This window comes from Diadema setosum, chromosome 8 (genome assembly GCF_964275005.1).
Source record: "Diadema setosum chromosome 8, eeDiaSeto1, whole genome shotgun sequence".
NCBI classification, from domain to species: Eukaryota; Metazoa; Echinodermata; class Echinoidea; order Diadematoida; family Diadematidae; genus Diadema; species Diadema setosum.
In genome coordinates, this window is record NC_092692.1 from 6773505 (window position 1) to 6796124 (window position 22620).

The following is a 22620-nucleotide window of genomic DNA, read 5'->3' on the forward strand; positions in this document are numbered from 1 at the left end:
TGTTAGGAAACTGAACAATAATTCCCACTTGATTGAGAGATATTCTAAAAATTCTAGTATCTAAAAGTTATGAAATAAGTTATGAGGCAACTTTTACAGATGAAAGACAAATAATATTCCACAAACATATCCAAATATATAGATATCAATATTGGGATTTTCATAAGAGCTAATATTATACGCATTATAATTGTTGGTTATTTTGGTTTTGCCCGTTCATTTCACTTTAACCTGTATTTTACATTGCAATAGTTAACACAATATTACAACTTACACTTCCCACTCCGTAAGAGCAACAGAATACAAATTCTGGACAGTTATGTGAATGGTCTGATGGTGATAGGTCATGCCTGAAGGAACATTATCGGGGTTACGCACTGCTCTCCTATTCTTCTCAGGGGCGGAGTTGGGGGAGGGGATCGGGGGATGAAGGAAGAGACACTGGGAGCACCCACAATGTCAACAGAGATCATACAAGCCAGCAGTCTGGCCCTCAGGTGAACCCGCCCATGAGAAAGAGGGTAACAAAACGTGTTGTCTTGTCTGAATATCGGATCAAGGATGCGTTAATATCTAAGGCTGCATTCATCTAACTCAAGAGAGAGAGAGAATCCCGTTTCAAAACGTATTTTTGAATGGCATCTACGAACATGGTTTGAAGCCCGATTCTTGGGGTGCCACTTTCATCGAAACCATCATACAGTATAATCACGATTTGAGCATTGTCACTGCGTAGCTGCTTTGCGCCATTCGACCCGGGAAGTAAAGGTCAACTGCATACCATCAAACATGCCTCACCATTCACGCACAAGCAATGGACAGACTAGAAATGTCGCTACGGCGACTGATGCCTCCGCCATAACGCATGATTCTCCCAATAGGTGTATAGTACAATGTCTTGACAATGTGTGATGACAGTTTCACATAACTGGCAAAATATCGAAATAACATCTAACGTTGATCTTTGAACCCCTGACTATTGACCCATGACCCCTAGATAATCCCTGCCAGTCAGAACATGCATATGTACCATGTTCCATGAAGATACATTGAACCATTTGCGAGAAAAGTGATATTGCAACATTTTCACCTAACCTTTGACCTTTTGACCTTTGACCTTATGACATGAAACTCTCTCTGGAGAATCCTTACGCAGTAGTACATGTCTACACTAAGTTTCAAGAAAATAACTGCGGGCATTGCATAGATATGGGGGAAATAGCAACATTTTTAGCATTTGACCTTGACCTTTTGACCTCTTGTCAATGTCACTAGAATCTACTCAACTAATTGTTCCATCATACATCATCCTTGGACCAAGTTTGGTGAAAGCTGCTTCATCCAGTTTTGAGTTATCACATAAACAGATAAATTTTAGGATTTGACCTTGATCTTTGACCTTTGACCTCTGTCCGATTTCACTGAAAAACTAATCAAGTAATTGTCCCATCATACATCATCCTCCAACAAAGTTTGGTGAAATTTGCTCCATACAGTCTTGAGTTATCGCGTAAACGGATACAATTTCATGATTTGACCTTGACCTTTGACCTTTGACCTTTAGCCGATTTCACCCAAAATCTTATCAAATCGTTGCCCCATCATACTTCACACTTGGACCAAGTTTGGTAAAATTCCAGTAAATATTACTCAAGTTATCGCGTAAACGAAAGCGGACGGACGTACGGACGTACGTACGGACGGACGGACAACCCGAAAACATAATGCCTCCGGCACCACTTCGTGGCGGAGGCATAAAAACACAAATGGCGCATGCTTTTCTCCGCGACTGGAAACAGCTGAAAGTTGATTTTGGCAGCTTGGAGATATAAACGCATTTCAAAACAACAATGCGTTTATCTACTCGCAGAAAGGCAGTCACGGCCTCAAATTTGTTTCAAACTGCCCCTTTTTTTTTTGGTCAACATTTCTAAATACATATGAAAACAAGGTTGTGTTAATCTATCGCCAAAAAAATGTTTCAAACGCGGTTAGGATCATGATTCTGCCTCATAAATGCACCCTTCATCCAATATTCAGACAAGACAATACCACAGTGTCTCTGTCAAGCCATTCTGTTTTCTTTTCGCCATTTGTTTTTACCAAAATTGAGTTTCGGTCTTTGATCTTTTTTTAGATTTAGGGGCAAGTTCATTCTGTCAAAGCAGGCTGAATTCAATGATTAAATTCCTTTTTAAGATGTTGAAAATCCATTTATGCTAGGTAACACAGTTCCTTTGCCTTTCCATGAAATACACGTTTTATGGCATCAAAAGATAAAGAAACTATTGTAATAGTAGGCATTTGTGGCATCGTATATTAAATGTTATGTGCAAACTTATTGAATATCTTTTCTCTCTTTCCCCCTTAACTGAAGCCATATGATATTGTCGATTTTGGAAAACATGGCATTATTGTGAACCAGTCAAGAACTTTGGCAGTCATCGAGAAGAAGAATACATCAGAACATGTCAGTATCAAAACTTTTGAGTAATTTTGGGCTTTTATACAACATCCACACCCTTCCACCCATGCTTTGCACATCCAAAGCACAACCAAATTGAAGCAGTTAACCTTTGATGGCCCAAAGTACTGGTAGTATTTCATTGAGCAAAGGGTTGATGATTATTGAAATATGAGATTGACTGGTGGTGTCTATACGTCAGATCCCTTGTTCTTATTCATAAAATTAATTGCTGTGTTTTCATTCACCTACAAATGTTTATGAAAGACTCCAGCAACTCTTTCCATAGATGTCAATCATCATGAGTCCATACTCTTCTAAATTCTAGCTCATTGCGCTTCTCAAGAAAAATCACTCGCCTACAGTCTCATCTGTAGCCAAATTGATACAGAAGCATGCGCCTGCATTGTGATGTAAAAATTGGAGCAGAACAGTTCTCTACAAGCGCACACATAGTAAGAGAGAAACGTCTTTCAACTTACGTCATAGTCCAGAGCGTAGCACAGTTCACCATTTTCGTACAGGATGAAGCATCGTCGTTGCCATTTCTGAGAGAAAAAAACAATGAAAGGAAAGAAGACGTGTTAATAGCTAAAAACAAAAACAAAACAAAACAAAACACTGAAGTAAAGCTAGACATCAGTTTTGGTACATAGGTACATGTAGCAGTGGCAAGTGTAGGGTAGATATTTGCTGTTTGTTCATGTTTTGCTATATTCTTTTTTTTTGGGGGGGGGGGGAGGGAGGGAACATGGGTTTTTTTCCACAATTTAATGCACCAACTACAAGACAGATTTAAAAGCACATCAATCAACAACTTATTTCCTTATCCTAGATTTTTCATTGCTTTCTTGGGTTTTGAATAAATATTCCCACAAAAGTTGGATTGGGGTCATGTTTTCATTGGGGGGCATTCTTATTGCAGTGATGGCAGTTTCATATGAGCTGGGGGTCTGAATAAAACCACAAGTATTTCCACATCTATCTACGTCCTCTTCAAAGCCTATACCTGCACTCCCCCTTGTTGAAAAACGAAAGGACAAGCAAGGGACAGTCTTTGTTGTCGATGTCGTCTCTTTAAAAATCTGCTGACAGACAGTGAAACTGGATCAGTTGTGGTATTAGGTGATTGACAGCAAAGGAACAATGATGAGGAATCTGTCTCCTTCAAAACCAATGATTGATAGTAAAGATGGTTAATGGGCTGGCAACTCCTGAGGTTGAAGCTAATGACCCCTCAAATCTCAGGTACATCCAGGACCATGGCTTGGAACCGTGGCTTTTAAAAGTACAGGGTGTATCGTTATGACCAAGACACACATTGATACACATACAAACATATGTATATAAACAGATAAATACACACGCAAACGACAAGACACATAAATTGTTGCATACATATGTACAGACTTTGTGAATGTAATATTGTCTGTGTTTTCAAAGTTTTATGACAGAAGTATAGTTCCCCCTTCTACCAGCACTGTCAGCCATTACTGTACAATATGCGACATATTTAGCAATGTCAAAGATAAGTTTACCCTCCTCCTTGGACAAATCATGGTTAATATGTTTGTCTCTTTTGGTGTGTTTTTTTTTCATACAAAATGCATACTGTATGAGGATTGTATTGTTGGTCCTTTCGAGCACAAAAACCAGTCAAGAATTTCATTCAAGAAACATGATAATTCCTATAAACTCAAAAAGTCATTCATAGATAGGTATTTATGAGATACTGGCTCATAACACCTCAACTCTGCTTGATGTGTTGCTGCAAATATTACAGCATGTGTTGATGATCTGTTGCTTTAAAGGTAGGGGATACCTTTTACAGACCTCCCAAAATGCAGCAAAACATTAAATATGAACCTCAGGGGACTTGTTTAGGCCACTGCTGAGAAATTTGAAAGTCAACAGTTATCTACAATTTGAATAATGCACAAAACTCAACTACTCAGTAGTTCTGTGTGTCAGCCACACTTAAGCCTTTTTGTTGCAGTCTTCTGTATTTTTTTTATCTATAAACACAAATCTAAAAGTATAAGAGCTGATGTAATAACATATAGAGTGTGTGGCAAGAATGTATATATAGAAATGTTTGTAAGTTTTGATGAACTTTCTTCACAAAATATACATGATGGACACACGTGCAGTGCATGGGTCTGCAAAGGTAGCCTAGTAATGTACTGGAATTTACGGTGAGCCCCGAAAAATTCAGTTCAAAATCTAACGGTCAATAAAAATGAACTAAATGTTACCTTCCACTTTCAATACTTTATGGGAGTTTCTAAAATGATACTCTCTTCAACATACCACTGTATTTATACAACTCTTCATTTAAGGCATGCAAATGGGATTCCCTACCTTTAAAAACATTTCCCAGCTATTTCGACATAACAACTCTCTCCTTGAAGGAACTATCTTGTTACACAAAAAGGAATCATGAAATTCATCTGCAGTGATTCACCAGCTAACCTGCCCACATTTGGCACATTTTGATTTGCTCACCCTCCCAAGGGGCCATAGAACTTTCTCTTCGACTTTCACTGGAGCAATATAGAATAAAAATAGACCATGAAAAGAGAAAGTTGCAAGAAGCAAGCGCTGTCATGAAACGCTCTCGCCTACAGAAATATTCAGTAGAATGTTTCTTCAAAATCATGGCTAAAGTACTCTCCCATCTCATGGTTTGACATTTCACTTTCTCTTTGATTCCATTTTTGGAAAACAGAGTTGTTAAATTTCGCTTCAGACTTCTGTCATCGTTCTTCCCCTGTTCCGTTTTCCTCTTCCTGTTTCTCTTTTATAAGCAGTTAGTCCTAAATTGGTGAAGTATATTTAACCTCTGTGCCAACACATGCTTCTCACACTTTTTTTTTTTTTTTGAATACAAGACAAGCAAATTTCTTGTTACCATTATGATGATTTGTGCAGATTGAACGTTATTTTAGCATTTGCATTAGTTTCTCACTTACTGTAAACCAGAAACGTTTGTGGGGTAAAACTTTCGCGAAAACTGTCAGGTTTGGCCAAGGAGTACCTTTTTGTAAATACAGGCAGATTCAGTGAATGTCCCATTAAGGATTCTACCACCAAAAATTTGAGAATTTAATTTGATGTGCCAGTTGACCCTTGCTCTCCTGAAGGCATTTAAGATTTTCATGACAAGATAATCAAACGATCTAAAAATATTGGGTGGCAGCTTGGGGAAAAAAAAAAAGGTGCTACGTTCAAATTGGCAATGGCAGGGCAGATGAGTCATATGAGGTCCATATTAGGTATGAATATTCATGAAGGACTCCCGCTCTAGGTGGAATTTGCTAACAAGTAATGTGCCAAAAAAAATTATGCTAATTTTCCTTTGTCTTGCAAGTTGCTCGGTACCAGCCTATAAGGGGCCCACAAGCACTGGATGCTAATTAGTTTTACGAATTGCATGTGGTGGTGTCGCGATGCTAATCAATGTGGATCCGCGAGTCTGGGGGCTGGGGCATCCATTAGGGACTTTTCGATTTGCACGTTGAGCCAGGCGTCACCCTGTTATGACGTAGTTTTTACGTACTGCGCATGCGCGAGTGTCGACCCTCGGCTCATCGCACAAATTTCGAACGCGTCAACCCCAGTTATCACCGTCCACCCAAATCGGTTGCGCCGCGCTCAACCCACCCTTGCTATGACGTCACACTCCTCTCGGGTATCGTGCGAAAGAGCACGATTACTCTCGGGAAATCGTGCTTACTTCACCTGTTTTCCTTTTTCTTTCGAGAGAATATTTATATTCTAATTACATGAAAGCTTATGATCTTGACACGTCACAGCAGCAGCGCTGACATACAAACTACAGCCTCTGGTACCTACTTTATTTGCCCGTTTTCACTGTTTCGCACTTTGCAACTGCCTACCGTAGTCCCACACATGCATTTACACGTAATGCTGTACGCAAACTGATTTTGGTGCTTTTGGCCTAGCGAATGCAGCAGTGCATTTGCCTTAGTAGTAGTCTTACCATGCATCATGTTTTAAAATCCACATAATTCCTCCCAGGATACGCATCTAGTCAAAGACAAAATAGATATTACAAGTACAGAAACGAGTCACACATTCCGCTTATATGCACGCAAGGCACAGGGCCTGGTTGCCTCCTGCACACGCCACGAGACGTGACGCCGGCGCCCGAAATCGAAATGTGTTTTAGCAGCGGGTCAACGTACAGACGTGACGCCTTGACGTACGGTTGCGCTCGGCGGCACGTCCTTCTCGTTCACCCAATCGAAAACTCCCTATTAACAGATCGTTAACCTCTCCACAGGGTGGGTCTACTAGTGTGATTATCTATTAAACTAGGCCAGCTCTGGGCTGTGGAGTAGTAGTAATATGGTGCATCAATGTCAGAGATGGGTCCTCTGCACCATGGCATACACACACATAGAGCATGTTCACCCCTCTTTGCATATGAGAAGAAAATTATAGCGCAAAGGGCTTGGCCCATTGTTGATGTTAATGATACTGTAGCTGTTATGATATTGCTGTTGATGTCAAATACACCCATTACAAACAAAATATCTGAGGCGACAATACTAATATCAACTTCATGCATACTACAGCTGGATGAAGTTGGGTTTGGAAGCAAGCCTAACTGTGCCATTGCTGCTAGCAACAATACCACATCCTAGCCATAAATATCACAAAAATTAAGGTCTTGGTAAGATTAATAAATGTTGTCACAAACATAAAATTTCTTGACAAGAGGTAAAATCTACGAGAAAACAAATACCCCCCCCCCCAATACTACAGTGAATGTCAATGAGCATTTTTTTGCCATTAGCAAGAGATCCAGCCCTCATGTGAAGTTGTAAGCAGCTGTCCTTACATTTACATCCGATTTGAATAGAAAAGGAGAGTGAGTCCTGACTTGATCACGATAAGCTAATTGCCAAATCAATTTCTTTTTTTTTTCTTCTTTTTTTTTGAGGGGGGGGGGGGAGAAAAAACTGCATAAATAACATTCTAATACATTGGGTCTTTGCAGAAAAAAATAAATAAATAAAGAATTCCTGGAACTGACGAGGAAATATCAGTGTAGTAGAAAAACAAAGATCTGGATGTAAAAAATATTTTAAAAAGGAAAAAAAAAATATTGGGAGCACATATAATACAAAATGGCAAAATCATCATACAGGATACAACACAAACACTGAATACCACATAGAAATAAAGAATTTGAAAATTAGAGCAAGACAAAAAAATACAAACTACACCTATATATTATAAAGAGCATCTAAATTCACTGGGTCTTTGAGAAAAATTCCCAGAACAGATGAGAAGGTATCTGTGTAGAAAAACATAAAGATCAGGATGTAGAACAAAGACACATTGGGAGTAGGCCTACATTATATGGAATGCACTACAAGGAAAAATCACTAAACCGGATACAACACAATCACTGAATACCAGACAAAAGTAAAGAAGTAAAATAACAAATAACGTAGGTGTGTTCGAGCACTCTAGAAGCGAACCAAAGCGTACCATACCGAACTGTGCCAGATTTGAAGTGTTCGAGCTCTCTGTCGAGAAAGCATACCTCACAAGTTATTTTTAGAAAAGGTCACACATTTTTTAAGGAAGAATGTCATCCACCTGGCGCTTGAACTACTTACAGCTGTCCCGAACAAAGAGAATGATGTTTTTGCATTGTGACGTAAGCGCATGATACGCGCATGCTTTACAGTGAACTTTTGGTACGCTTTTGGTATGCTTTTGGAGCACATCAGGAAGTGGTCCACTTTTGGCTCGGTACAGTACGATACGGTACACTTTAGGAGCGTTCGAGCGCTCCTCTGGTGCGGGTACGGTACAGTACAGTTCGCATTAGGAGAGCGCTCGAACGCAACCTTAGTGACAAGAAACTACGTGCCTTCACTTAAGCTACACAATTGCAAGTTTCATGAGATATCAGGAACTTTTCATCTTTTTCTTTTCTTTTTTTTTCGGAAAAAAAGTTAAGATGACTCAAACACTTAAAAGTTGGGCATCTTCTACATTGGCACCTTTAGCTAATGGGGTTTGCAGAACCCAAGCTCACCCACATTTCCCCATGATGGTTTTATCCAATTCCTTACACGATGAGGACTTGGCATGAAAATTCTCCCACATTCGCCATTCGAGGGCAAAGGAGGATGTGTTAGGATGTATTGTAATCAGAGCTAACAGAGCACAGACAGTCGACTCAGAGCTGAGCACTTGCTCTGCTACTCACATTTGACAACAGTCTGAGGGTTAGACTATATCTCTAACTTCATGACATTAAACAAAAAAAAATATTAAAAAAATGTGCTTTCGAGAGATCAGACAAGGGTCTAGTGACCGAGAGTGACAGAAAAATAAAGTAGAAGATGAGCAGAGCAGAGGAAAGTGACAGATTGTACAACAGGGAAAAAGAATAGACTGAGAGAAGGAGAGAGCCGGGGGGGGGGGGGGGGGGGGGGGTGAGAAAAAGGTGAGAAAAGGTGAGAGTAAAAATATATGAAAAAGTGAGAGAGAACAGCAAAGACTTGTTTTATAGCACTGAGGATCAAATGTTGGGAGAATATCCGCGAAACCAGAAATTTTTGCATGCATTTTAATTTCACAAATTTTGTGAGCAAAGATTTGTGAAAATAAAATGCACAAGAAAGTTCTTGTTTTCAGTATAGTACTGAATGCCAGTGGCAATTCAAAAAAATTTGATGCCCCTGTCGGCTCCAGTTCCTGAAAAATTTCACGCCGTGAATATTTCTTGCTTTGCAGTAATGCCTTTGAGGATGCATACAGTAATTCCCCTGATTTGAAGTGGAGGGGCTAACAAAACAGATACAAGCTGAACACTTCTGGCCTATCTCCACAGAATAGGTATGTGAAAGGTGTAAACACACAGGAACCACTGAATGTTGTTTTCAAACTGTCGATTTATGACCCGTTCAAATGGACTTTGCCCGACGGTTAACCATTGAACTCCACTTGGTTCCACAGGGCAGATTTCTACTTGTTATCTGTGACAGCCATATGTCTCAATAATGTTTCTTGCATGTACAAAAATAGAAGAAAAAAAAAGAAACAAGTTGTTTACTTGGTCCTTTCATATGTGTACACAGCCTGGTTTACATCAATTTATATTTGATATTTACCTTTTGTGTGGGTGCCTCAATAGGTTTCCTCCAAACATCATCTATTTATATAATAATCAATCTCTGTATATGTATACATTCATATAGGGCTATGCATGTATATAGGCTCTATATCTATCAAAGTTACACATGCATATGTTCCTGTTGATCCACACAACACCAAGGTAACACATTCTCTTTAAAATGAAGAGGCAAAATCAATTGGGACACTGAGCACTGTATACAGTGTGATTATGAAAGATATGATCAGCTTCAGCTTCATAATATACAAACTCTGAGATGCATCTCTGAATTTCATATTGTGACAAGCACTTTAAAACAAACCTGCTTTGAGCAATAGCATTTTGTAGGACACTAGTGTGTAGCCTGGCACTGGTCCACTGTCGCTATGTCAAGCAAAGCAAAACATGATGGGGGGAGGGGGGAAGGGAAGGAGGAACCATTAGCAACCTGTGCCATTGTCACAAAATTAGTTTTGTGACTCAGAATTGTGCATTGATATCTGACTACTTATTTTAGATATTTGGTCTATCATGATATTATTCAAGGAACTCATACAGGATGCTATCACACTGTGTGTCAGCAAAGTTACGCAGTCTATTTCCAAACTCTCTGGTTGAGCTAGCACTGGATAATAATGCTCACATATTCTTCCATAGTTGCAGAAAAAGCAGAAAGCAGCTGCACACATTTTTTCAGCTATCTGCAGTCAAAGTATCCTAAAAGGAGCTGGCCAGTCAAAGCACAGCATTTGAAATAATCACATTTGAGTTTCATGAACCATTAAATAAAACTTGATCATGCTGTGGAGCTGCATTCCAAAGCTCTCACTGTAGCTACTGTCTGTCAAATGAAAACTATTGATGATTTCAACCTTACAAAAAGGCCTTGTTGGCAAACATGTTCAGACATATACATACCATGCTAATTGAGTTATAGATAAAGGAAACATGAATGGATCAATTTCTCACAAGCATCTTGGTGTAACCTGGCTGTCTGTAGGTATAAATGATAACACAAGCTCTGTCCGTTTATTTTCAGTAGAGGGTCTATTTGGTAGAAACCCTGGCAGCTCAGAACATTCACCTTACTAATGCTGTATGGAAATGAATTTCCCAAAGCCTTTTGTAGTGTTGGAACAGATGTGCTATGTTTGTGTGTAACAAAATGTCTCCCTCTCCCCTCATCCTCCCCCCTCCCCCCCCCCCCAAAAAAAAAGATGGCAGCAGCATCAGAGTAAAACTTTAATATGTTTAGAACAATGAAACTTTAGCATGTTTAGGACAATGTAACAACCAAGCTTCTTAGTCGGGAAGAGGTTCTTTGGTAAAGATTCATGAAGTTACTATTCGGAGTAGCTCCATGGTAACACAATGCCATATAAATACAGGCACAGATACCAGAGTGCAGAGGCTAGAGTCATAAAGACTGAAGTGCTTATGAAACACAGTCTGACATTCTCAAAGGCAAACCAACCATGTTCACCCTGTGAACTCTTTTATTATTTTTTTTTTTTTTTTTTACGAGAAGGGGGAGGGGGGAGGAGCCATTACTCTCTAGGCGTAGTGGTGTTACACTCAACCCTCTTTGAAAGACAGTGTACACAGCTCTCATGCCGGCAATTAAATTTGCTCGTTCAATTTCTTTCTTTGACCTCTTCACATGTTTCTTACAGTCTCCCCTCCACACTTTTTTTCTCCTCTGGATCCATTCTTGTTCATTTATTTTTGTCGTTCTTACTTTTGGACCATCATTTCTTCAATGTGTACCTCCATTTGCAGCAATTCTTCTTTTTTTTTCTGCTTTCCTTGGGGGGGGGGGGGGTAGGGATGCCTTTTTTTTTTTTTTTTTTTTTACTGCATTTCTACCTAGGTACAACTTGCTTGAGTGAACAAGCACAATGTCCGCCGGCAGAGACATCCCACGATATCGTCACAGAGAACGCTCGCTAGACAATGCAGCTGAACTTTTGAACCACATCAATAACTATGTGTCGGACTGAATTTATTTACGCCGTATTCGCTTGTTGACACTGTTGTGTACAAGCTCACCTGTACTATTTCCCCTTCTACTATTCTTCAAGAGAGCTAAGGGTCACCAAAAAAAGCATTCCATAAAGTCAAACAGGGACAGAGAGAGCGAGGGGGATATTAAGAGATGGAGGGGAAGAGAAAGGTAGCATTTTTATGATAAACTCTACTTTGCACATCCTCTCTGCAGCTGAAATAACTTAAAGGGACTGAACAGTTCTGGGTGAGGTGAGGATTTAGCTTCTAACGTTTTGCAAGATATTCAGAAACCACTCTATGAGATGTCAAAGAGCATGCAATTCTAAGGGAGTATCAAAAGTTTATTTGATGAAAATCGCTTTTGAAATGGCTGAGATATCCAAAAACAAGTTGAAATAAAGAGATCCCAGTATTATCACTTTTTTGACATTTCAGCTATTTGAAAACCAATTTTCATCAAATAAGCATTGAATCCTTCATAAAATTACATGCTCTTTCATATTTCATGAGGTTTCTCAAATTATCTCATTTAGGAATGTTTTAAACCTGAATCCCCACCTCAACCAATACTGTACAGTCCCTTTAAAATGCAGGTAGCACAAAACTCAATGACACAAATCACATGAAGATCCATTTGTTAAAGAAAAAAAATGGATTTCATTCGTGGTTGCACCCAGCAAATCCTATAAGGCATTTGCTTCTGTCACATTCAATTTTGTTTATTCTACCTCTGAGCAATCAAAATAGATCCTTTCATATAGAATAACATTCTGTTTATTCTAAGTGTGTCACTGCATTGCCTCAAGTACTGCTCCACCACCAACTTATTCTCATTAGCAATATTATTACAATTTGGATTCATATCATTATCACTGCAATTTGTACAATATACAATAGTAGTATTAACAGTAGTAGTAGCATGACAATCACACTGTCCCAATTATTACAATTGTTATTAATCTTACTGTATGTTGTCTCAGGCAACAGACTCACATATCACATATCAACGTGAAGTATGTTTGGATTATTTTTCAAGATAAACATTGGTATGATCTCATCGCATGGAAGAATCCTTCAATGAGCTGATGCTGCACATGTTCAAGTCATGATTAATATCGAATATGAGAGCATCATTCACAGACACCATGATAACGAGAACTACACGCACGACAGTTGCGGATGACCTTTGAACACTAAGGTGTGATATCAACACAACAAGCTCTCACAACTGGTGTAGGCTGAGAATCTGGCAGGGTCGTCAAAATATACTTATTCATAAACTACATTTGTAACACTGGAAAAATTGATAAAGTTACAGTGTGAAGCTATTCTGCATATCACATTTCATTTCTTATCTTGCTCTTCACGCTGAACATCTACAAGATCCAACGTTGTTTTTTTTTTTTTTTATATTTGATATCACCTGATATAAACTTTCTCTTATAAATATAACTAGCATCAAATGCTGTGATTGCTCATACCATCAATACTTTAACCACTACCAACATGTCAATATGAACTCCACTCGTTTTGAAATTCATCGGTTGAGGATGATAAGGGCGTTAAGTTGTCACTACACCCATAGTGTTCAAGACAACTTAACGCCCTTCTCATTCTCAACAGACGAATTATAAATCCTTCTTTATCATTTCCATTACTGTTATCATCTTTACCAAATCACAAGTCCATATTAAAACATACAAAGAAAATGACGCAGTATGCATGTATTCACAGTATGACAACACGTCACAGGAGACGTTTACACAATGTTTGGTAAAGGAAGAACGTCATTCTACACTGATCATGCAAACCTAGCCGGCCCCACTGCTGCCTGTATCAAGCCAGTGAGCAACAACAAAGACTACTGGTGAACCCAAAAACAAAAACAAAACGAGGAAAACAAAAAATGCTGCTTGAAAAAAGAAGAACAAAAATAAAAACAAAAAACACGGAACCTCCAAATTCTTTTGTTATGGTCTGCAACTGATGACAACAACAACAACAACAACAAAACAACAAAATCTGATCAAGGACAGGGTTTCGGAGTCTCTTAAGTAATGACACGCCAAACGGAACGGCATCTACCATACCGGTCACGCCGTGTGAGGACTAGAGGAGTAGGGGCCCCAGGGCTTGGGAATGTGCACAGGGGTGCAAGCCCCCACGAGCTGCTTGACGACAGAACGACTCACTTGATGCATCAAAATCTCATTGTGTTTTGTATAGTACCATGACATTTGTAATTAACCCCGATGATAACCCTTCCAACAGTCTAACCCCTTTATTAAGAAGTTTGCCCAATATAGCAACAAACGATGTAAGCAAGTGTGAATTTACACGGCAGATGTAAACATGACAACTTTCAACAGCAAGTAACAGCTGAGAAAATGGCTGTTGGCTACAGGTATATCAACAGGTTGAATCATGCATACAGTTTACACGTGATTTCATCATGAAACCTTGCACATTAGAGGGAAAATGGGAGAGGGGTAGGGATTGGTCACAGGCTCTTAATATCAACACAACAAAATCAGCAAGCCTTCACTCGGCAATCTGGATGGTATGTGCATTCAATACATGTATCTCATCGTAAAGGGTAAAATCTTTCCCAGTAATTCCAAATCAAGGAGAATATTACATTCTTCTACCTGGAAGATGAAGAGACAGTCTTGTTGTTGTTGTTGTCTTTGTGCTTTTTTTTTTCGTTTTGCTTTTTGATACGGAGCCTCAAGCAGAATGAGGGACTCTCAGCAGCTTTGCATTCATCCTACAGCATCTTTCCTTGTTGTACTGCAAATCCAACAGACACCCCGACTGTGAAAAGTGGATTCCGCATTTCATACAACCAGAAGCTCGACATTCTGGTACTGGAGAATGGGGAGGGGGGGGGGGGGGGGGTTGTGAGTAGAAAGAGAGAAAGAATGTGCCCCAATCCTGACAGTGGCACAACTTTCAATTTCAAGGACAACAGTGATTTCTGTTTTTTGCAGCAAATGTCTCCTTGCACTTTGCCAAAAGGGAAGCATGTTGTGTACCCTTTGTGTCCATAGAGATTTCATCGCAGCTCGCGCGAGACACAAACATCCTACTTGAGACAAGTCTATATGGACACACAGAACACAGCCGAGTATTTTCAAGTCACGCAGAAAAGACAGTTTGGTCGGGGTTGGGAGGCGTGTGGGGATAAATAGGTCGGAATGTTTTATTCCGGGATCAAAATCAGAAAAGGAAAACATTCAAAGCTTGAAAGGCCTTGTCAAGTGCCACCGTTTTGATGCCAGTGAAAAGCAGTTCTCTCTAGTCTTCCACACCCCTGCGTGCTAGGTGGAGGAAATTTCACTCACACATTCCTTATTATGGACACTCCAGGCCTCCCATACCCCTAAGACCCAACCGAGAATACGGAAAGGGATTTATGCAATGTTTTGAAGTTCTTTTATTGTCATCGAGGCGAGGCACAATGGTTGGGAAGAGAATGAACGGGGTTTTATCCCCCTTCTTCCTATTGTCAGGCCTCCCCGAGGCCTCGACCACCTTTCTCACTCTCTCTCTCTCTCTCTCCCCTTCTTTCTTTTCCACTATGATTTTCTTTCCCCCTTTCGAGAGAATACATTGAAGTGCTTGTAAACTCCGGGAGTGTTGGAAAAAAGGCCCAAAGTAGAGCATTCCTGGGCATAATCTGCTCCCGTTGCTTACCTCCCAGTTGACGTCAGAACCACCCTGAATTGGTGGCCATACTGAAGCCACCAGTCAAAAAACGTGGAAGAGGCAAAACCCCATCCAGAGACAGCCACATACAGATTACAGACGTTGATCAAAGCGCATCTACACCACATACATGGTATATCTTGTATAGAGATCTCTGTAATGGATTCAGTCCCTAAATCGCTGATGTGACCAATAATCACATTATGTTTTGATTCTTTTCTTAAATAGAGTTAAGTCTTTATGTGGGATAGTTGTTTCAGGTGTGTTTACCTGTTACACAGAGAACATGCTTCTTGACTTGACTCACATTCGATATAATGATTTCAGAAAGGGTACATAATTCTTGGCATATTTTCCCAGATTATTCATACCTTGCTGACACAAAAACAACCCAAACGAAACAATCCACAAGGAATGTTACAAACGCTTTAATGATTGTGTTCCCTTGAACTTGTACTAGAGGCACAGTGTACATTGATCTCTTTTTCTCTTTGTTTCTCTCTCTCTCTTTTCCTCTCCCTATAAACCCCCTCCCCCCCCCTCTGACTCACTAACACACACACACACACACACACACACACACACACACACACACTCACACACACACACACACACACACACACACACACACACACACATCCCTACAAAGTTTCAGTGGGTATCTTATCTGTTAGTTATTATTTGCTACTTGTGTCTTTTGTTAACAGATGTGAACTTACTACATTCTTGGTGGAAAAAGGTTGCAATGTCCCTTCGCATAAAGTTTGAGCTATGGCTTCAGGCGGCTAGCCGAGACCTTGTCTTCCTGCTCAAAGCCCCCTTCCCCCCTCATCCCCTCACCCCCCCCCCCCCCCCACACCCATCAGAGACTTGACCAAGAATGAGGCACAAAAAATCTGAGTGCAGATGGAGTCACCATGCAGGAAAAAATATGACGAAAGTCCTAAACATCAGAACATACGGTCTGCGGTGTGACGTAGTTTTTAAAAAGTTTAGTGACATTGGGGGGGGGGGGGCTATTGGTTTGGCATTTGCTTGGGTCATTCCCATTCTGCCCCCCCCCCCCTTCATTGTGATTGTTATGGGGGGGGGGGGTTATATCACAAAACTAGACATCTCATAAGGTACACCCATCTTTTTATCAGGGTTAGATAGTGACATCAAACACATTGATCCAAAATGGCGAGTTTGGAGGAAAACACAGTCAGATTCTTCACTGAGAACTTTTGCTGGAGTTACCATGTTTGGTTTCCAGACTAATTCTCATTGGTAAGAGGAAAGAGAGATTAACAGAAAACGCTTTTGAATTTCATTGGGAAGCAGATGAAGGAAGTACCATGTCAAAAACGGAAGGGATGATAACACAAATATTGGACATGATGAGCACCACTGAGGGGGAATATTGTAACTAAAAGCAGAAAGTTTTGTGCGAGTGATCGATCGCAATCGACCCAGTAAGGATGATTTTCACATGTTTTCAATTTTTAAGGGATAAGAAATGTAAAATGATACATCATACAAGAAGCAAAAAATTCCTGAGCTGTTCAATGTTTCAGGAGATTTACAGACTTTAAATCATTCCTTACGAATTCAAAATGTCGACAACTACATATACTTCCTTCTCTTCCTCTTCCTCCTCCTTTTCTCCTGTTATGATACATTGAGATATGGATATGATACGATACACTGGAATAAAGTCGTTGCTCACAAACACAGAAATTTTTAAGCAGATTGAGATAGCCAAGGCTGAAATGATTACTCCCTATACGTAGTAGATTACAATGGACCATCAATAAATCACCGATTCTCTGGCAATGTTTAGACATTGAAATCCTGTGGAAGATGACGGAAGTTCATGCTATGACAATAACACAATCATTGCTGCTAATACGTCCTTATCTGTGTTCAATACTTCCGAGATACTAGTGAATATGGTGTTTTATTGGTAGGCGGAGATTTCATGTTCCCTTGCTTGGAGAACCTTCCATATTTCCATGAAATTTCCTCTGTTCTATGTACAGCTAATCACATCGCTCCCAGCTCACTGACACCAAAGTGTAATCAGTGTTTGGATTGCACAGGACAGAACAATTTTCTTGACTGCCATTGACACATGGCCAAAAAAAAATATAAAAAATAAAAAATGATAATAATGATAATAATCATACTGATTTGGCTGCACGCAAAGCATCTGAAGTCTCCAAACTGCACAAGCTTAAACAATGACCAGAGTGTGACCTCAGGTACCCCTGTGGGATTCAAGAATTTAAGGTGTTTTTGTTTTGTTTTTTTGTCGTTTTTTGTAGCATTCACACATACACCGACATACAACTGTCCATGTACCCTGCACAAAGCAAATTATCATGGGGATTAAACATGAATATCAAGATGGATTGACTTTTGCATGGCAAAAGAATTATCAGTTTTTTGCGTTGAGCTGCAAATACTGACTTTTTAAAACCATTAATTTGGAGGGAATGTAAGCGGGCCTTCAATCTGAAGTCTCATAGCAGTTTGCCATGATATGGTTAATATTATGATATGCTCTTCTCAGGGAAGAACAAACCTTTGGATTGGAAAGAAGAAGGCAGGCACTTCACAACATTAGACACTTTGAGCAATGATAGATAGATTTTCTTTTTTTAGCTTGTTTTAAATGTTGTGTGCTGACAGCACGCAATTCGGAAAGTTAAGTGCAAAGGAGGGCTACTATCTGGAAAAAGCACTGAGTGAACTTCTGCTCCATTAGTCAATCCCCTTGCCCCCTCCCCTCCCCTTTTACCTGGGGCAAGTGCTGAGGAATGGGGCTACCTCCTCACTCCTGGATCCTCCCTCTCCCCTTCTTCATCACTCTGCACCAAACTCCTAAACCATCATCGACAGTGGAAGTTCAATGTGACAAGCCAAGCTAGGCTTCTAGGAAGCTCCCCTCCCCAAGGAAGCTCCTACACACAGTCTCCTTGACAGCAGCCTGAACAAAACCTATCACGATTTATGGTTTGTCACATAAATCATAGCGACAGACCCAATATCAGGAAGTCCCTGGCCATACTCTTCTTGATAAGAAAAATATTGCGGCTCATTTCGCTGGCCGACCTACCATGGAGGATGTTTGTTTAGACAGGAGAGTTTTACCTCTGGCGTATAAGGACTAGGGTAGACTAGAAGATTCTCTCCTGACGTATCTTGTAACGACCAAATGAAGTTTCCAGGGCACACCTTCAAATTTGTTTTGGTTCTACCATGGCTTCATAATCATGTAAAAGACTATCACATTGTAAACCAACACTCAGCGAAGAGAGGCCACGTACTTTAGGAAAATATTCAGTACAAATACCATAGAAATTTGTTGCATATTTTATTAAGGGAAAAACCACACAAATATACACATAGATGTTGTATCTCACCCTTCTAATATGGCATCTGAAGACATGTAAGGGGCTAATTTTGCATAATCACAGCAACATCATCATAATTTCTTTCCTGTCTGATAGACATGTAATATGGTCGTATTAAATAGGCCTATTTTATATTCTTGATCATTAGATCTACAAAGCATCCTTGCCAGTGTGGATGGCACAAAAACCAAACATGTAGAACTGCTTCGTTCTTCTGTTGTTTTTTTATGATTCCTCGAACATACGAGGTAGTACAACATGAATTACGGTGCCATTCCTTTTATGGATTTGTAATTTTCTCCCAATGATAATCTAAAATTTACCCCCGAATACATTGATATCACGCCTATCAACAATTCAATGTAATACTTCACCAGTAACTGTAAGGGGGGGGGAATATACATGGTGTATTTGGCAATGCTCTTTGACTATGACTCCCTTTACCCAGTTTTTTTTTTTTCTTTTACTATTTCCATACTTGTGCACTCTCAGGTCGGATAATTCACAACATCAGCATATGGGGAGGGGGGCTGTGAATAGCTACTATTGAGGCATGGGGTCACATGTGATATCTGATCTTCGACTATCAATGACCTAAATCAGCGGAGGGAAAAACCAACCTCAAATCGACTCCGCTGACCACTTGCATCTAGTATTACTGCGGGGTTCATGTACACATTGCTTGCTTTTTATACATTTTCCCTTTTTGGACAGTAAGCTGATATGTTTGCTCCATTACAGTATGCGGTACAGTCTTGAGGTGCGCGAAGAGGTCAACATTAATCGCTGAATGATTTCTGAAATCTATCCGCCAACCTGACGATTCAAAGTGGGGGAACAAAATTAAGAAGATTACAATATTTCCTCTTTTGCACTTTCAGAATGACGTCTTTCATCGGCATCGGAACCCCGCCTGAGGGATTATTGGAAGCAAGGAGCCTCTGAAAATGCCCAGAACACTAAACCCAATAATGGAGGGGCAGGCAATTATGCCCCCTCCCCCTAAACGCAGCCTCTGAAAGAGGTATGGGAGAATGTGCAGTGACAAGATGTAGAAATTCAAACCTGACCTATGGGAAGTTCTTTAAATGAGGGAGATGATAAATAATTTTGGTGGGACACTAATTTTCTCACATACTTGGATTTGAAGCAATCAGACAGAGTTTTTTTGTTTGTTTTTTTAAGAGCATTTCTATAAAGAAAGGGGGACAGAAAGAGAACACAATGACATAAGGGAGAAAGAAACGATGTGTGAAAATTTCCTTTCAAAATATAACTTATATATTTGGTCAAGACTCGGGATTTCACTGACTGAAGTTACTCATGCCATTGACAGTGTCAGGATTGGGTCAACACAGATATATGAAAAGACTGAGGCAATAGCTTGTCCATGCCAAAATGGAATGGTGGGGACAAAATTTATTTTTCCCCCAAGTAGCTTGTCCTCCCCCCACACAGAAACATCAACTCTGCTTATTTCTGGCTTCTCATCATCGTAAACACGGGTGACCGTTTCTAAAAATATTCCCGCCATTATAAACAGAACGTAGCCTTTTCTGTCTTCCCCCCAGCAGCCAGGAGACAGCGTTCGTAGGATATACACTACGAAAGGAATTACAGGGCTGCACTGCTCCTGCCCAAACCTATTTCGAGTTGCATAAATCTCAATTGCAGCGAAGCCACACAATAAGCGGCAAATGAGGGGAGTGCGTCATTGGCTGAAATGAAAACAGATTGGAATTGGGAGAACATTGCACGATAAGCTGTCCTCGCTCATAACAGGCGGAGTAACAAACCATTTTTTTTTTTTTTGTAAACTCAACTCAGAAAACAAAGTATTTCAAAGGAGTAGAAAGGATCACAAGAGCACCAAATGAAAGATGATCAACCAGGAAATTCTACATTTCTTTATCAAACAATGTACCGCAGCGCACATACACTACGCATTTGCGAGCTCAAATTATGAATCAATGTTCATGCACTATAGTGTGTCCGAATTCTGATCAGTCTGTTGCCTGCATCTAAATTTTCTTTAAAAACCCAGTAGTGTAGGGGCTACCATTGAGTGGAAAGGCTGGCCCAACTGGCTGGCACGACTCGGGATATATATTCGAGGATCCCGACAACGAATCGTGTACAGCTCTATCACTGACCTCTGTGTGAGCACAACACAGAGCAGAAGAAGCTTGAATGGCGTCGACTGTTACCGATAGGCATATGTGCTTAGATGCACATTTTCATTGACGGGTGCTACTCGTGGTTTTCGAGTATACCATGGTGGGCAGCGAATGAGTCAGGCCACCCATGAGTCCTCATGCATCTGGGTATTTAAAGAAGAAATCCACTTCAAAATTTATCAATTTCAAAAGAAAGAGAAAAAAATTCCCTGCGAACAATGCAAGAATGATCAAAATCAGATAAGGAATAAGAAAGTTATGACATTTTGAAATTTCAACATTTTTCGGAAAACACTTCTTGACCAGTCCTTATGAATATCCCAAATCAGAAGTTGCTGATGTTATAATTTCACAATTTCTTATTCATTTCATATAAAGAAATGACAAAAATCTCATATTTCAGCTGTATAAATCTGGATTATGCAAATGAGTGAATTGATGTCATCGCCTAACAACTTGTCATATATTTTGTACACAAAATCTTGAAATGTCCAGCTTTTTGTTTGAATGCATTTGTGCCCAAGTCTCAAATCTAAATATATACATATGACTGATCATTTTTTTTAAGTAGTCAGCCAGGAATAATGTTATATTTCACACCTTAAGAGCATAAGAGCTCATGCAGTCCACAGATTTCATGCAAGTTTTCTTTAGTTGTCTTGTGCATACATAGATATCAGAGATTCCCTTCTCTCATTCTCAGATTACAAGGAAAAAAAAACACAAACATATAAGACCCCCCCCCCAAAAAAAAAAGGAGAAATAAATAAAAATAACAGGCAATATATTGCTTATGATATGAAAATTTAGCCCCAGCAAAGTCTATAGAGTATAAACTCCATCCACCCAGTCTACGTAAGCAAAATAACACTAAACATTTGCCAAGGCCATTCATTTAGCTGCTCCCATAGCTTGTCAAATGTGATTGTCGTTGGGTATAATGCCGACACAAGGATGCAACGATGTATACTGGAAAAGCTTTGGTGTCAAATGCATGTCAAGCCCATCTTTTGCGAGCTCGGCCTATCGAGCGCAGCCACGGCCACACCTGACTGAAAATAAATAAACAAAAGGTGGGACAAAATCAACCAGGCATTCGTCACGCAGGATGAGTAAATATTATGTTTCTGAAATCTTGCAAGTGACACCACAAAATGCCTGACAGCTGAAGAATAGGCGAGAATTAGCTCGTTAGCGAGAAAAAGGAAGTGGAGGAACAAAAGGCTTTTACACGTACGGTAAACTTTTCTTTCTGACAAGTCAAGTTTACCACAGTGACACGCGAGAACATGAACCGTGGTGGTTTTGACAGAACCTTGGCATACTTGGGTTTGAAACAGTGTTTGCTTTTGCAGAGCTATTAAGCATCGAACAAATACTTCCCGAATGTAACAAACTTGAAGTACATGCATTTGTTTCCCTCACAATTCAAAAGGATGTTGACTTTGCCCACATTCATTGACGCTCAAAGCACTTCCGAACATGCATGCGCCATATTCCTTCTTTCTTCCAGTGCAGGATTTCAAATTTAGAAAATAAATGAAATTAAAGGACTTATCAAGGACTATGCTTGGTTTCACTTTTTTCATCTTTTTTTCCTTTTACTGTAATCTACACATATTATGTAAATTCTCTTAAAAAAATGAAAGGAGAGAAACAGATATATGATACGAAAAAGTTAAGAAATGTTCTTCCTGTCCAGTA

General features: G+C 39.8%; 1 protein-coding gene across 1 annotated transcript in view; it reads right to left on the reverse strand.

The window, feature by feature from the left end:
* The window catches only part of LOC140231622 (uncharacterized), a 155962-nt gene that overhangs the window by 67484 nt on the left and 65858 nt on the right, over window positions 1-22620 (reverse strand). The window contains exon 3 of the mRNA XM_072311772.1: window positions 2947-3012. Coding sequence (XP_072167873.1) covers window positions 2947-3012 — 66 coding nt within the window. The remainder of the gene's footprint in view (window positions 1-2946; window positions 3013-22620) is intronic.